The sequence below is a fragment of the Schistocerca gregaria genome, chromosome X, assembly GCF_023897955.1.
Source record: "Schistocerca gregaria isolate iqSchGreg1 chromosome X, iqSchGreg1.2, whole genome shotgun sequence".
Classification (NCBI taxonomy): Eukaryota; Metazoa; Arthropoda; class Insecta; order Orthoptera; family Acrididae; genus Schistocerca; species Schistocerca gregaria.
In genome coordinates, this window is record NC_064931.1 from 705156731 (window position 1) to 705172560 (window position 15830).

A 15830-nucleotide genomic window follows, 5' to 3' on the forward strand; every position below is an offset into this window, starting at 1 on the left:
GATACATCACATGATCACACTGACAGAACCACAGGCACATAGACACAGGCAACAGAGCATGCACAATGTCGGCACTAGTACAGTGTATATCCACCTTTCGCAGCAATGCAGGGTGCTATTCTCCCATGGAGACGATCGTTGAGATGCTGGATGTAGTCCTGTGGAACGGCTTGCCATGCCATTTCCAGCTGGCGCCTCAGTTGGACCAGCGTTCGTGCTGGACGTGCAGACCGCGTGAGACGACGCTTCATCCAGTCCCAAACATGCTCAATGGGGGACAGATCCGGAGATCTTGCTGGCCAGGGTAGTTGACTTACACCTTCTAGAGCACGTTGGGTGGCACGGGGTACATGCGGACATGCATTGTCCTGTTGGAACAGCAAGTTCCCTTGCCGGTCTAGGAATGGTAGAACGATGCGTTCGATGACGGTTTGGATGTACCGTGCACTATTCAGTGTCCCCTCGACGATCACCAGAGGTGTACGGCCAGTGTAGGAGATCGCTCCCCACACCATGATGCCGGGTGTTGGCCCTGTGTGCCTCGGTCGTATGCAGTCCTGATTGTGGCGCTCACCTATACGACCATCATTGGCACCAAGGCAGAAGCGACTCTCATCGCTGAAGACGACACGTCTCCATTCGTCCCTCCATTCACTCCTGTCGCGACACCACTGGAGGCGGGCTGCACGATGTTGGGGCGTGAGCGGAAGATGGCCTAACGGTGTGCGAGACCGTAGCCCAGCTTCATGGAGACGGTTGCGAATGGTCCTCGCCGATACCCCAGAAGCAACAGTGTCCCTAATTTGCTGGGAAGTGGCGGTGCGATCCCCTACGGCACTGCGTAGGATTCTACGTTCTTGGCGTGCATCCGTGCGTCGCTGCGGTCCGGTCCCAGGTCGACGGGCACGTGCACCTTCCGCCGACCACTGGCGACAACATCGATGTACTGTGGAGACCTCACGCCCCACGTGTTGAGCAATTCGGCGGTACTTCCACCCGGCCTCCCGCATGCCCACTATACGCCCTCGCTCAAAGTCCGTCAACTGCACATACGGTTCACGTCCACGCTGTCGCGGCATGCTACCAGTGTTAAAGACTGCGATGGAGCTCCGTATGCCATGGCAAACTGGCTGACACTGACGGCGGCGGTGCACAAATGCTGCGCAGCTAGCGCCATTCGACGGCCAACACCGCGGTTCCTGGTGTGTCCGCTGTGCCGTGCGTGTGATCATTGCTTGTACAGCCCTCACGCAGTGTCCGGAGCAAGTATGGTGGGTCTGACACACCGGTGTCAATGTGTTCTTTTTTCCATTTCCAGGAGTGTAGCTCTCAAAATCTTTGCTGAGTGTTCGGTACAGTTCTGCACAATCGCCATATGAATAAAATACGGACTATCAAGTTATATATGTTCTTTATTTGAAGAGTCCCTGACAAATACCGTGTCGTTCTTAACGAAGAGGAAGGTTCAGGTTCAAAAGCAGTTTCAGGCATTTTTTAAAGAGTATCATTTTAACTTCTAACAGCGGTGTTGTTTCGCTCAGTGAACTTATCGGTGTCGGCTCCTCTCTCAGTGTCTGTCCTGGACGGCTGTCGGCATAGTAAGCGGCTGTGCGGCTCTAAAATTAAGTGTGCAGTAAGTGAGGAATCGTGTAACCGGCCGTGTCGAGGTTTCCAGCCCGTATAGAACAATAGGAGACTTACAAACGTCTACCAGCATTCCAAATGGATAATTTGGTGTTGTCCAATTAAGACTCAATGAAAGAGGCTTGGCACACAGAACCAAATGGCCCACGGGAGTTATTATTGGGTTAGTTGCGAATGCAGCGTCGAAGACCTACGGCAGTGGTATATGTCCATCGGTGGGAAGCGGGCCGACGAGGTATACGGGACCTCCAACGATCTTGTGACGTGACACTAGTAGGCTTGTACGCCACACTTCAGGAACGCTCGGCTTCGTGCAGGGCCCACGGGGAATCAATATTTAATTGAAGAGGTTCCGACTAAAGCTCTTAATTTTGTCGTGTGGTATCTAAAACTTTCATGCATTTAAACGCGCAGTCAGGAATTATTAGACGTGTCTGCAATAGTTAACTTGCTTCCCGCCGGAAACGGCTGCTAGTAGTCGTAAGACCTGCAGTGTGACGTGGTGTGACGTACTCGCCACGACCTGTCGTTTTCATGGGCCTTGGCGGGGAGGGGCTTGATGCGGCTCTGGCGAGGTGGCGCTCGCAGCAGCGTTGGCTGCGTGGTTAAATAAAAACACAAGTAAATACCTCTCTTGTTCCTTTCTCCGACTACGCACGACAGTGACGCGTGTTTGACAACCATACTGGCTGCATTAGTGAGCTATAATAAAGTTTTAAAAGTAGGACAAGTGCTCTATAGTTGTGACTCCCAGAGGGAGGGGGGGGGGGGGTTCCCCTCAAGCACTGGTCTCTCTATTACAGTCAGTGGGTTTCCTATCATTTTAAACTTGGGGTGAGTAGATGTTTAATTTTTCGAAGTTTTTAAACTTAGGACAAATGAATGTTGTTAATTTTTCCATCATTTTATAATTAAGAGAAGTGAGCTCTTCAGTTTGAAACTTAAGGTAGCTGAGAGAAACTACAATGTCAGAGTGGTGAGAACTGTTTATAACTATCATGTCATAGGGATGTTGTTTAAAAATACCACCAGTGACCTTAGAACTGCTTAGTGCATAAGATAGTGACAGCCATACAGTTTTTAAGGAAGCTCCAAAACAACTTGTTTTATCTGTGACGTCATAAGTGCAGTTATTCAAACTTAGGGGGAAAGAGGGCTTACGATTTTTGAATTGAAATAACACGATGCTGTATGACATATGCTCTCGATGGGCCACTTGTGGCCTGAATACGGAGTGAATGTATGACATATGTGTTGGCCATTTTCAATTTACTGCCAGACTTAAACTTAGGGTCACTAACACGAATTGGAGTTAGGAGAAGCAGTATATGTGTAGCGTGAGGAATTCTGTAGTGACCACACTGCCAAAAATAACCGTACCCCTCTGAGTGAATAATTGTTGTTGTTGTTGTTGTTGTGGTCTTCAGTCCTAAGACTGGTTTGATTCAGCTCTCCATGCTGCTCTATCCTGTGCAAGCTTCTTCATCTCCCAGTACCTACTGCAACCTACGTCCTTCTGAATCTGTTTAGTGTATTTATCTCTTGGTCTCCCTCTACGAATTTTACGCTCCACGCTGCCCTCCAGTACTAAATTGGTGATCCCTCGATGTCTCAGAACATGTCCTACCAACCGATCCCTTCTTCTAGTCAAGTTGTGCCACAAGCTCCTCTTCTCCCCAATTCTATTCAATACATCCTCATTAGTTATGTGATCAACCCATCTAATCTTCAGCATTCTTCTGTAGCATCACATTTCGAAAGCTTCTATTCTCTTCTTGTCTAAGCTATTTATCATCCACGTTTCACTTCCATACATGGCTACACTCCATACAAATACTTTCAGAAACGACTTCCTGACACTTAAATCAATACTCGATGTTAACAAATTTCTCTTCTTAAGAAACGCTTTCCTTGCCATTGCCAGTCTACATTTTATATCCTCTCTACTTCGACCGTCACCAGTTATTTTGCTACCCAAATAGCAAAACTCCTTTACTGCTTTAAGTGTCTCATTTCCTAATCTAACTCCCTCAGCATCACCCGACTTAATTCGACCACTACATTCCATTATCCTCGTTTTGCTTTTGTTGATGTTCATCTTATACCCTCCTTTCAAGACACTGTCCATTCCGTTCAACTGCTCTTCCAAGTCCTTTGCTGTCTCTGACACAATTACAATGTCATCGGCAAACCTCAAAGTTTTTATTTCTTCCCCATGGATTTTAATACCTAGTCCGAACTTTTCTTTTGTTTCCTTTATTGCTTGTTCAATATACAGATTGAATAACATCGGGGATAAGCTACAACCCTGTCTCACTCCCTTCCCAACAACTGCTTCCCTTTCATACCCCTCGACTCTTATAACTGCCATCTGCTTTCTGTACAAATTGTAAATAGCCTTTCGCTCTCTGTATTTTATCCCTGCCATCTTCAGAATTTGAAAGAGAGTATTCCAATCAACATTGTCAAAAGCTTTCTCTAAGTCTACAAATGCTAGAAACGTAGGTTTACCTTTCCTTAATCTTTCTTCTAAGATAAGTCGTAGGGTCAGTATTGCCTCACATGTTCCAACATTTCTACAGAATCCAAACTGATCTTCCCCGAGGTCAGCTTCTATCAGTTTTTCCATTCGTCTGTAAATAATTTGCGTTAGTATTTTGCAGCTGTGACTTATTAAACTGATAGTTCGGTAATTTTCACATCTGTCAACACCTGCTTTCTTTGGGATTGAGATTATTATATTCTTCTTGAAGTCTGAGGGTATTTCGCCTGTCTCATACATCTTGCTCACCAGGTGGTAGAGTTTTGTCAGGACTGGCTCTCCCAAGGTTATCAGTAGTTCCAATGGAATGTTGTCTACTCCGGGGGCCTTGTTTCGGCTCAGGTCTTTCAGTGCTCTGTCAAACTCTTCACGCAATATCATATCTCCCATTTCATCTTCATCTACATCCTCTTCCATTTCCATAATATTGTCCTCAAGTACATCGCCCTTGTATAGGCCCTCTATATACTCCTTCCACCTTTCTGCTTTCCCTTCTTTGCTTAGAACTGGGTTTCCATCAAAGCTCTTGATATTCATGCAAGTAGTTCTCCTTTCTCCAAAGGTCTCTTTAATTTTCCTGTAGGCAGTATCTATCTTACCCCTAGTGAGATAAGCCTCTACATCCTTATATTTGTCCTCTAGCCATCCCTGCTTAGCCATTTTGCACTTCCTGTCAATATCGTTTGAATAATAGCTCAGGGAAAACATGTCCCTGAAAGGGCTACTACCTGTAGGGTGAAAGACATCTTCAGGCTCAGACAGGCATCCTTTATACAATAGAAGGGCCTGGACCTGTAGCGGAAACAAACATCATTTATTTTAGGTGGGAAAACACCGGAAATCTGGCAACACTGCAGGACATCTATCTTGGATTCTGAAGTCACAGAACTGCACCAGTATTACACGTCAGCCATCTTAAATTCTGTAGTTAACATAAGTGCTTAGCAACTGGTACGAGGTGCTACCCAGTGTTGATGATAACTTTGTGCCAGCACGGGATACCTCTCCGATTGGGCCAACGGTCGACGTTTCTGCCCAGTCCGGACAAGTATAGAGGGTGGGAATGCTTGTAATTGGGAGCTCCAATGTTAGGCAGGTGATGGAGTCCCTCAGGGATTCTAGTATGTCTGCCGGAAGGTCTCATCCGTGATGTGGAGGAGGCCCTGCTGGCGGCTATCAAGAGCACTGGGAGCAACCCGCTGCATGTATTTGGTCTGAGGCCATCCTTGGCTCCTTCCGGCGGCTGGCTGATTTGGTGAAGGCAACTAGCAACGTGCACGGGGTGCAGGCTAAGCTGCCTATTTGTAGCATCGTTTCCAGGGTCGATCGCTGGCCTCTGGTTTGGAGTAGAGTGGAAGGTCTACACCAGAGGCTCAGACTCTGTGACGACATCTGATGCGAATTTCTCGAACCTCCGCTGTTTGGTACAGAATTGCAGGGGTCCCCTTAATAGGTCAGGCGTGCAATACACGCACGAAGCGACAACTAGGGTAGCGGAGTACGTGTGGCGTACACATGGGGCTTTTTTTGGTTTAGAGAACCCCTCCCTTGGGATCGAAGACGATTTGCCTGTTAAATCAGCTAACGTGACCTCAGAGAATCTTGGTCCTCGCATATCAGAGATAGAAAAGATTAATATGATTTTATAAACTGCAGGAGCATCCAAGGAAAGGTTCGAGAATTAGTATCGCTTACTGGAGGTGATAATGCACATATAATATTGGGAACATAAAGTTGGTTGAAACCAGACGTCAGTGACAACGAAATAGGATTGGAATGTTTATCGTAAGGATAGATTAGTCACCGATGGTGGCGGCGCGTTTATTGCAGTAAAAATTCGATTAAATCTAGCGAGGTTATCACGGATTCCGAATTCGAATTAATCTGGGTGAAACCGAGTAGCAAAGAACAGTCAAGAAAGGTGATCGGAGGCTTCTATAGACCACCTGGGTCAGGATCTGTAGTTGTAGAGCGCTTCAGACAGAACTTGCAGAATATCATGAGTAATTTTCGTGATCATGTAGTTGTAATAGAGGGTGACTTCAATTTTCCAGGTATAGATTGGGAGTGTTATACCATGAAAACTGGTGCCAGTGACAGGGATTCGTGTGGTATTGTTGTGGATGTCTTGTCCGAAAATTACCTTGGGCAGATAGTCGTAGACCCATCTCGTGAGGGTAACGTCTTAGACCTCCTGGCAACAAACAGAACTGAACTTATCGAATCAATTGACGTAGAGGAAGGTATCAGTGGTCGTAAGGCTGTGACAACATCTATGACGACGGGTCCTACAAGGAATGTTAAGAAAGATAGGAAGCTATATTTACTCAGCAAGGGTGGCAGTATACAAATTTCAGAATATCTCAGCAGTCAACATCCAGAGTAAGGTTTTAAGGGGTGGGGAAGATCCACTATGGTTTAATAGTCGTCTTAGAAAAGCGCTACGTAAACAAAGAGCACTTCATCTCAGGTTCAAGAGAAGTAAAAACCTTGCTGACACAAAATAGCTGAACGAAGCGAAAATGAGCGTAATGAGAGTAATGAGAGAAGCGTTAAATGATTTTGAAAGTAATACGTTGTCAACTGCCCTGAGTAAAAGTCCTAAGAGATTTTGGTCTTATGTAAAATCAGTAAGTGGGTCAAAATCATCTATTCATTCTCTCAGCAACCACACCGGCACCGAAGCGAAAGATAACAGAGAGAAATCCGAAATACTGAATTCGGTTTTCCGAAGTTGTTTCACCGTTCAATATCCTAACACTGTTCCTCCTTTCAATCGTCGTACGAACGTCTAAATGGCAGCCATTGAGATAACCGATCACGTAATTGAAAAGCAACTACAATTGATTAGTAGTGGAAAGACGCCAGGACCAGATGAGATATCTATAAGATTCTATGCAGATTATGCGAAAGAACTAGCTTCCCTTCTAGCAGTAATTTACCTTAGATCGTTTGAGTGACGAAAGGTACCTAACGACTGGAGAAAAGCGCAGGTCAGTCCCGTTGTTAAGAAACACAATTTTAGACCTACATGGTTGACGCTAATCTGTTGTAGATTTATGGAACATGTTTTATGCTCAACAATTATGACGTTTTTTGGAAAATGATCATCTCCTCTATAAAAATCAACATGGGTTTCGCAAACAGAGATCCTGCGAAACTCAGCTCGCTCTGTTCCTTCATGAGATCTACAGCTCAGTGGGCAACAGCGCTCAGGTTGATACCGTGTTCCTTGATTTCAGTAAGGCATTGGACACCGTCCCGCATTGCCGTCCAATGAAAAAAATACGAGTTTACGGAGTACCGGAGCAGACTTGCGATTGGATTCAAGACTTTCTTGCAGATAGAACTCAACGCGTCGCTCTTAAAAAAACAAAATCGATAGATGTAGAGGTAATATCTGGAGTACCACAGCGAAGTGTGATAGGACCATTACTGTCTACAATATATACGATCTAGTAGAAAGCGTCGAATGCTCTTTAAGGCTATTCGCGGATGATGCAATTGTGTAAACCAAAGTAGAAACGCCAGAATATAGTAAGAATCTGCAGAACTGATGAATGGTGCTGGCTCTGGTAGTTGACCCTGACCGTAAGTAAATGTAACATATTGCGCCTATATAGGAAAAGAAATCCACTACTGTACAGCTACACTACTGATGACAAACAGCTGGAGGCAGCGTCTGCCGTAAAATATCTAGGCATAATTATCTAGAGCGACCTTAAGTGGATTGACCACATAAACCTGATAGTGAGAAAAGCAGATAACAGACTCAGATTCATCGGAAGAACCTTAAGAAAATGTAACTCATCCACGAAAGAAGTGGCTTATAAGGCGCTTGTTCGCCCGATTCTTGAGTACTGCTCATCTATGTGGGATCCCTGTGAGGTGGGACTCATAGAGGAGATAGAGAAGATCCAACGAAGAGCGGAGCGTTTCATCACGGGGTCGTTTAGTTGGCGAGAGAGCGTTAAGGAGATGCTAAACAAACACCACTGGCAGACGTTACAAGAGAGGCGTTGTGCATCACGGAGAGGTTTACTATTGAAATTTCGGGACAGCACTTTTCAGGAGGAGTCGGACAACATATTACTTCCTCCCAAACATATCTCGCGTATTGACTACGAGGAGAAAATTCGAGGAACTAGAGCCAATACAGAGGCTTACCGACAGTCACTCTTACCACGCACTATTCGCGAGTGGAACAAGGTTGGAGGGATTAGATAATGGTACCGAAAGTATCCTCCGCCACGCACCATTAGTAGGTGGTTTGCGCAGTATCATGTAGATGTAGATGAAGTGACCTACTTTCACCAGCATGATAATGCATCATCTTTGATTTTTGAATTTCCTGCAGATTTACGCTTAGGACACAGCCCTTCTTCCTCAGTGATGACAGGGGAAAACCCAATAGCCATCTTGAATTCTATGTCTAGCACAAGTGACCTACTTTCAACAGCATGACAACATGCCATCTTGAATTTTTCAATTTCCCGCAATTTATTCTTAGGACAACGTCCCTACTTATATGATTGTAAACAACTGTCTACTGCACAGACATTGTTGGTTATACCTTAAAACACAATACAAAATCGTCTGTTATGCGCCTACATTGAAGATGAATAAAGAAGTTGCATACATGATGCAATGTTTCTCACATCTCTTATTGAGAGCTTCGATGGTGTCACCACGCCAAGTGTCAGTCGCAGGCAGCTCTGACCAAAATTCATGCGCTCGTGGCGATATGAGACAGATGACGTGACTTATTGCTACAAAGATAAAGCAAAGTTGTACCAGTATCAATTTACTGTACTGCTACACTTATAATATAGTTTTAATAAGGGTTGTCAGCTCAGAGTTAAACTTGTAACTTCTTCAAAACCAATGATTAAACGCCGGCCGCGGTGGTCTCGCAGTTCTAGGCGCTCAGTCCGGAACCGCGCGACTGCTACGGTCGCAGGTCCGAATCCTGCCTCGGGGATGGATGTGTGTGATGTCCTTAGGTCAGTTAGGTTTAATTAGTTCTAAGTTCTAGGCGACTGATGACCACAGATGTTAAGTCGCATAGTGCTCAGAGCCATTTGAACCATTTGAACCAATGATTAAACAAGCACCGTAGTTAGATGCGCCGGTATTCCAGGCCATTCATCTTGAATTTTATATTCAGCATAAGTAACCTACTTCCACCAGCCTGTCAATGCACCAACTTTGGTTTTTGAACTTCCCGCCAATTTATAGTTAAGAGAACAGCCCTACTTCGACGGTGACATCGTAAGAGTGGGGTAAAACCTACTAGCACATTTGGGCTATTTTTAAAAATTTTCCACCAATTGTTGAATTTTCCACAAAATTTTGAATTTCCATCCATTTTATATAAAAGTTAATTGGCCTATTAACAGAAATCTGGCAACAGCGCATAAAATCATCGACGCCTTAAGGGGGAGATCGGGCAACAGCGCACTTTGCACCCAGACATACTCATTCCACCTACTCTTATACAATCCGAAATGTTCGTTTTCGACAATTGCTTCCTTACCTCAAGATACTCAGTTTAGGGTCGTCATACTGTGTGTTTAAATTTGATCGTAAACGTTTCGGGCACCTTGTGAAGAAAACTTAAGTACCTAGAACGTAGAGATAAAACTCAGCTGTTGAAACGTTTCTTTCATCTGTCCTAGGAGCTTCCATGATTTGCGCGAAAACCCATTCGCGTCTGGGGGCGGAATACATGCACTTTCTGTGATGTCCGCTGTGCGGAACAAATTATGCCAGGTATTGCTCCGCCACTTTATTCGGATGAGTTTATTGGCAGTCTCGAATCAATACTCTGCACTTCCACACTAAAAATAAAGGCCACCAGCCTCACTTTATACCGTGTGACAGGGTTAAACTTCTCACCACCTCAAAGTTAATAACTGTAGGCCCGAAGTTGTCTAATTACCCTCAGCAAGATACCGAGGCCGACCACTGGAGACAGCTAACAGTTCATACTCCCTCTCCAGCTGGTAGCCATCAACTTCTGCTGATAACTTATAAAACATTAGTACTATTCAAAGTGAATACGTCAAAAGACACGAAATAATACGACACTTAGATTTCCACGGCAAAAGTGGGATTTATATGCTTTGCTATTCGCCTAGTCTGCTCCACACTATCTCTAGCAGGACTCCACGTGCTCATTTGAGATTTCTCTCTCCATCGAGCCCTAGCACGCCCACTAAAAGGCAACAGTCGCCCAGAGAAATCAGAAGGTGACTAAACAACATCCTAAGTTTACTCACGGGATGCACTCGGGAGTCTTGTAGTTTTTCCGTTTCTATAATGTAATTTGTAGATTATGAATAGCTCGTGACTTTACTTAAACACCAACTCCGCCCTACACGACCCACGACTTCCACCTAAAGCCAACAAACGCTGCCAGCCGACTCATCGATTTCACGTGATCCAAATCCTACGGAAACCTGTCTTAAGGCCGCCCTATTTCAGCCGATCAGAGTAGCCATTTACAGTCGATCTCATCGGCCGTTTCACGCTCGAACTAATAACCACGGCAAAATTCCAGGACCTTTCATTAATTTACACTGAAGATCCGTAAAAACACCTGTCTAATATCGTGTAGGGTCCTCGAGAGCAAGCAGAAGTACTACAACATGACGTGACATGGACTCGACTAAAGTATTACGTAGCGCTGGCGGGAAGTGACACCACAAATCCTGCAGGGATATCCATACATCCGTAAGAGTACGAGGGGATGGAGATCTCTTCTGAACAGGACGTTACAAGGCATCCCAGATATCTTCAATAATGTTCATGTCTGGGGAGTTTGGTGGCCAGCGGAAGAGCTTAAACTCGGAAGAGTCTTCCTGGAGCCACTCTGAAGCAATTCTGGACGTGTGGGGTGGCGCATTGTCCTGCTGGAATTGCCCACGTCCATCGGTATGCACAATGGATGTGAATGGTTTGCAGGTGATCATAAAGGATGCTTATGTACGTATCACCTGCCAAAGTCGTATCTAGACGTCTAGGGGTGCCATATCACTCCAACTGCACACGCCCCACACCATTACAGAGCCTCCACCAGCTTGCAAGCAGCGCGGGGTAGCCTCGCGGTCTCAGGCGCGTTATCACGGTTCACGCGGCTCACCCCGTCGGAGGTTCGAGTCCTCCCTCGGTCATGGGTGGGTGTGTTGTCCTTAGCGTAACATAGTTTAGATTAAGTTGTGTGAAAGGTTGGGGACCGATGTCCTCAGCAGTTTGGTCCCATAGAACTTACCACAAATTATCAAATTTACAACTCGCAAAATCCCGTGCTGACACGCACGGTCCATGGACTCTTGAAGTTGTCTCCATACCCGTACACGTCCATTCGCTCGATACAATATGAAACGAGGTTCGTCCGACCCGGCAACATGTTTCCAATCATCAACAGTCTAATGTCGGTGATGACGAGCCCAGGCGCGGTGTAAAGCTTTGTGTCATGCTGTTATCAACGCTACAAGAATAAGCCTTCGGCTCCGAAAGTTCATATTGACGATTTTTCGTTTAGTGGTGCGGACACTGACACTTCTTGATGGCCCAGCATTGAAATGTGCAGCAATCTGCGGAAGGGTTGAACTTTTGTCACGTTGAACGATTCTCATCAGTCGTCGTTGGTCCCATTCTTGCAAGATCTTTTTCCGGCCGCAGCGAAGGCAGAGATCTGACGTTTTACCGGATTCCTGCTATTCACGGTACACTCGTGAAATGGTCGTACGGGAAAATCCCCACGTCATCGCTACCTCGGAGATGCTGAGACCCATCGCTCGTGCAGCGACTATAGCACCACGTTCAAACTCACTTAAATCTTGATAACCTGCCATTGCAGCAGCAGTAACCGATCGAACAACTGCGTCAGACACTTGTGTTATATAGGCGTGGCCGATCGCAACGCCGAATTCTGTCCATCTACGTTATCTCTGTATTTGGTTACGCATGCCTGTACCAGCTTCTTTGGCGCTTCAGTGTATTTCCAACATATGCTCGCCTTCGTGCTAGTCTCTTAGGACGAGCACATAGGCGAGACCAGGAAATCATATGTTGCACTGTGATTATTACCTTCTAAAATCCTTCTAAAGCGGAAATATCGAATTTGAATGAAACTGCAGTTCGCAGTACGTTTTGCTTCACTGTAGCTGTTAAGCGGGGTGATCTCGCTTTGCCGCAGGCCAGTGTGAAGACGGGCTGTTCACGTTCGAGAAGGTGACGGGCCACTTCCTGCGGAGCGCTCAGCAGGTGGGGCTGGCGATGGCCGCCTCGCCGGGCATCACGCTGCAGTGCGGCGCCAAGTGCCTGGAGGCGGGCTCCGACTGCCCCGCCTTCAGCCTCGACTACAACGCCATGAAGTGCTTCAAGCTGGACCGCAACACCCAGGGCCGCGGCAGCGACCTCTCGCCCAGGGAGGGGCAGAGCTACTTCGAGAAAATCTGCCTCAGAGGTCAGTTCTCTCATTCTCTCAGCTTACTACACTCATGCTCATAAATTAAGGATAATTGCAGAATGTGGTGCCTCACAACGTGGCACTACACAAAGCTGGCGCTAATAGCATAGGCACATAGGGAACACACACGACACAGATCTCTAAGTCCACGGTATTGGTGATAAGTTGAGGAACCGTCCCAAAACACACGTGCTACAAAACACCACTGTTTCCTGCGCATGTAACCTGACATCAATATGAGATATGATCACCATGCCCATGTACACAGGCCGCACAACGGGTTGGCATACTCTGGGTCATGTGGTCGAGCAGCTGCTGGGGTATAGCCTCCCATTCTTGCACCGGTGCCTGTCAGAGCTCCTGAAGTGCCGTAGGGGTTTGAAGACGTGCAGCGATACGTCGACCGAGAGTATCCCAGACGTTCTCGATGGCGTTTAGGTCTGGAGAACAGGCAGGCCACTCCATTCACCTGATACCTTCTGTTTCAAGGTACTCCTCCCCGATGGCAGCTCAGTGGGGCCATGCGTTATCATCCATCAGGAGGAAGGTGGGACCCACTGCACCCCTGAAAAGGCGGACATACTGGTGCAAAATGACGTCCCGATACTCCTGACCTGTTACAGTTCCTCTGTCAAAGACATGCAGGGGTGTACGTGCACCAATCATAATCCCACCCCACACCATCAAACCAAGACCTCCATACAGGTCCCTTTCAAGGTCCTTAAGGGGTTGGTATCTGGTTCCTGGTTCATGTCAGATGAAAACCCGGCGAGAATCACTGTTCAGATTATACCTGGTCTCGTCCGTGAACATAACCTGAGACCACTGTTCCAATGACCACGTACTGTGTTCTTGACACCAGGCTTTACGGGCTCTCCTGTGACCAGGGGTCAGTGGAATGCACCTTGCAGGTCTCTGGGTGAATAAGCCGTTTCTGTTCAGTCGTCTGTAGACTCTGTGCATGGAGACAACTGTTCCAGTGGATGCGCTAAGGTCCCGAGCAAGGCTACCTGCAGTACTCTGTGGCCGTCTGCGGGCACTCATGGTTAGATATCGGTCTTCTTGTGGTGTTGTACACTGTGGACGTCATGTATTGTCATGTATTCTAACGCTTGGACACGTTTCCTGTCTGCTGGAATTATTGCCATAATCTTGAGATCACACTTTGTAGCACACGGAGGGCCTGTGCTGTGTGTTTGACCAGCCTCGACTCGCCCTAGTATTCTACCCCTCATAACGTCATCAATATGGTCAAATGCATGGTCATACTCCCAGGTGATTTAAACCCGCAAACCGCCCACCAGAGCGTTGTTTCATCATGCATCAGCATTGTCCTTAATTTATGAGCATGAGTGTATATTTTGGCATTGGGAGCGGAATTTTTTATGCGGTTTAATATTCTGACTGGTTTGCTGCAGCCGGCCACGAATTCTTCCCCGGTGCCAATTTCTTCATTCCAGAGTCTCAGAGCAGCGCTTGCAACATATGTCCAATCTCTGTCTTTCTCTACAGTTTTTATCCTATACAGCTCCCTCTAGTACCGTGGAAATTAATCTCTGATATCTTAACATATGTCCTATCACCCTGTCCCTTCTTCTTGTTAATGGTCTCCATATGTTCGTTTCTTGACCATTTCTACAAAGGACCGTCTCATTCCTCAATTTCTCAACAGTCTTCTGTAGCACCACCTCTAAATTCCACGATTCTCTTCTGTTCCAGTTGGTGACAGAAATTTCATGAAAAGATCTCGTCGCAACGAGACACTACTTCTTTTAACCAATGCTACCCAAAGTGGTGTATCGTATCCGTGACACACTCTCTGCTATTTCGTGATGATACAAAATGAGTTGCCTTCCTTGAATGTTTTCGATGCCCTCCGTAAATTGTTTCTGGTAAGGAACCCATACGGTCCAGCATTACCCAGATGTGGATGGACAAACGTAAAAGAGGCAATCTCTTTACTAGGTTTTCTTCATATTCTACGTGTCCCTAGGAATTATGTTGCATCAGCAACGTTTAAATTTGGGTGATTTATACTGTAACCGAAATTTAAGGGATTTATTTTAGTACTCATGTGGACGACTTCATTCTTTTCATACCCTCGTTATTTCACCATTTATACAAAGAACCTTCTCATTCATCACCTAAGTCTTAACATTCTTCTGTACCACGATTCTCGTCTGTTCCAATTTTTGGCAGAAATTTCGTGAAACATTCTCGCCGCAACGAGAAACGACTTCGTTTTGACGACAGTCACCCAAAATGATGTATCATATCCATGACACACTATTCCCCCCCCCCCATTTCGCGATAATACAAAATAAGCTGCCCTTCTTTGAATTTTTTCGATGTCCTCCGTAAGTCGCATCTGGTAAGGATCTCATACCATCCACGCATATCCAGAAGTGGATGGACAAACGCAATGCAGGCAGTATCTTAAGTAGATTTCCTGCACACTCTGTGTGTCCCTAGGAATTCAACTGAACCAGCAACATTTGAATTTGGCTGATTTATAGTGTAACTGAAATTTAAAGAATTGTTTAGTACTCATGTGGACGACTTCATTCTTTTTATTGCTGAGTGTCAACTGACACTTTTCGCACCATGCGCATATCTTGTCGAGATCATCTCTTAATTCATTTTAATATTTTGATGATCAAATCAAACTGTAGATAGCAGCATCATCTACAAAAAATCCAAGAGCTCTGCTTAGATTGTCTCCAAAACCGTTTGTATTGATGAAGAACGGTAGAGGACCTGTAAAATATCCTTGGGAAAGCCCAGATAAACGTTGATTTGAGTCGGAGACTTCCCATCAGGACAAGAAAACACGTTAGTAGTGGGACAAAGTTCATATGGCCCCACTCTCCATTATTGCCAAATTTATTCAAGATGGCGGCAATGGATATGGCAATGTCACAATGACATCATGGTGGGAAGTCCAAATTTTGGAGAGAAAATAGGACAATTGGGCTACCTCCACTAACCTAATCCCCTCCTCTCCTCTCTCCCTGCCCCTCCCCCAGAAAATGGTAGTAAGTTCAAATTAAATTACAGCTGCACAATGCAACACACCAAGGCTACATCCACTAACCTAAGAAAATGGTGGGAAAATAGCTCACTTGCGCTACCTCCAGTAACCTATGTCGTCCGACCGCCACCTCTTCC

At 45.9% G+C, this 15830-nt stretch overlaps 1 protein-coding gene across 2 annotated transcripts in view; it reads left to right on the plus strand.

The window, feature by feature from the left end:
* Nucleotides 1–15830, plus strand: part of LOC126299294 (uncharacterized) — a 483067-nt gene that overhangs the window by 202101 nt on the left and 265136 nt on the right. For both annotated transcript variants that reach the window (XM_049991089.1, XM_049991090.1), the window contains exon 9: nucleotides 12390–12659. In XM_049991089.1, coding sequence (XP_049847046.1) covers nucleotides 12390–12659 — 270 coding nt within the window. The remainder of the gene's footprint in view (nucleotides 1–12389; nucleotides 12660–15830) is intronic.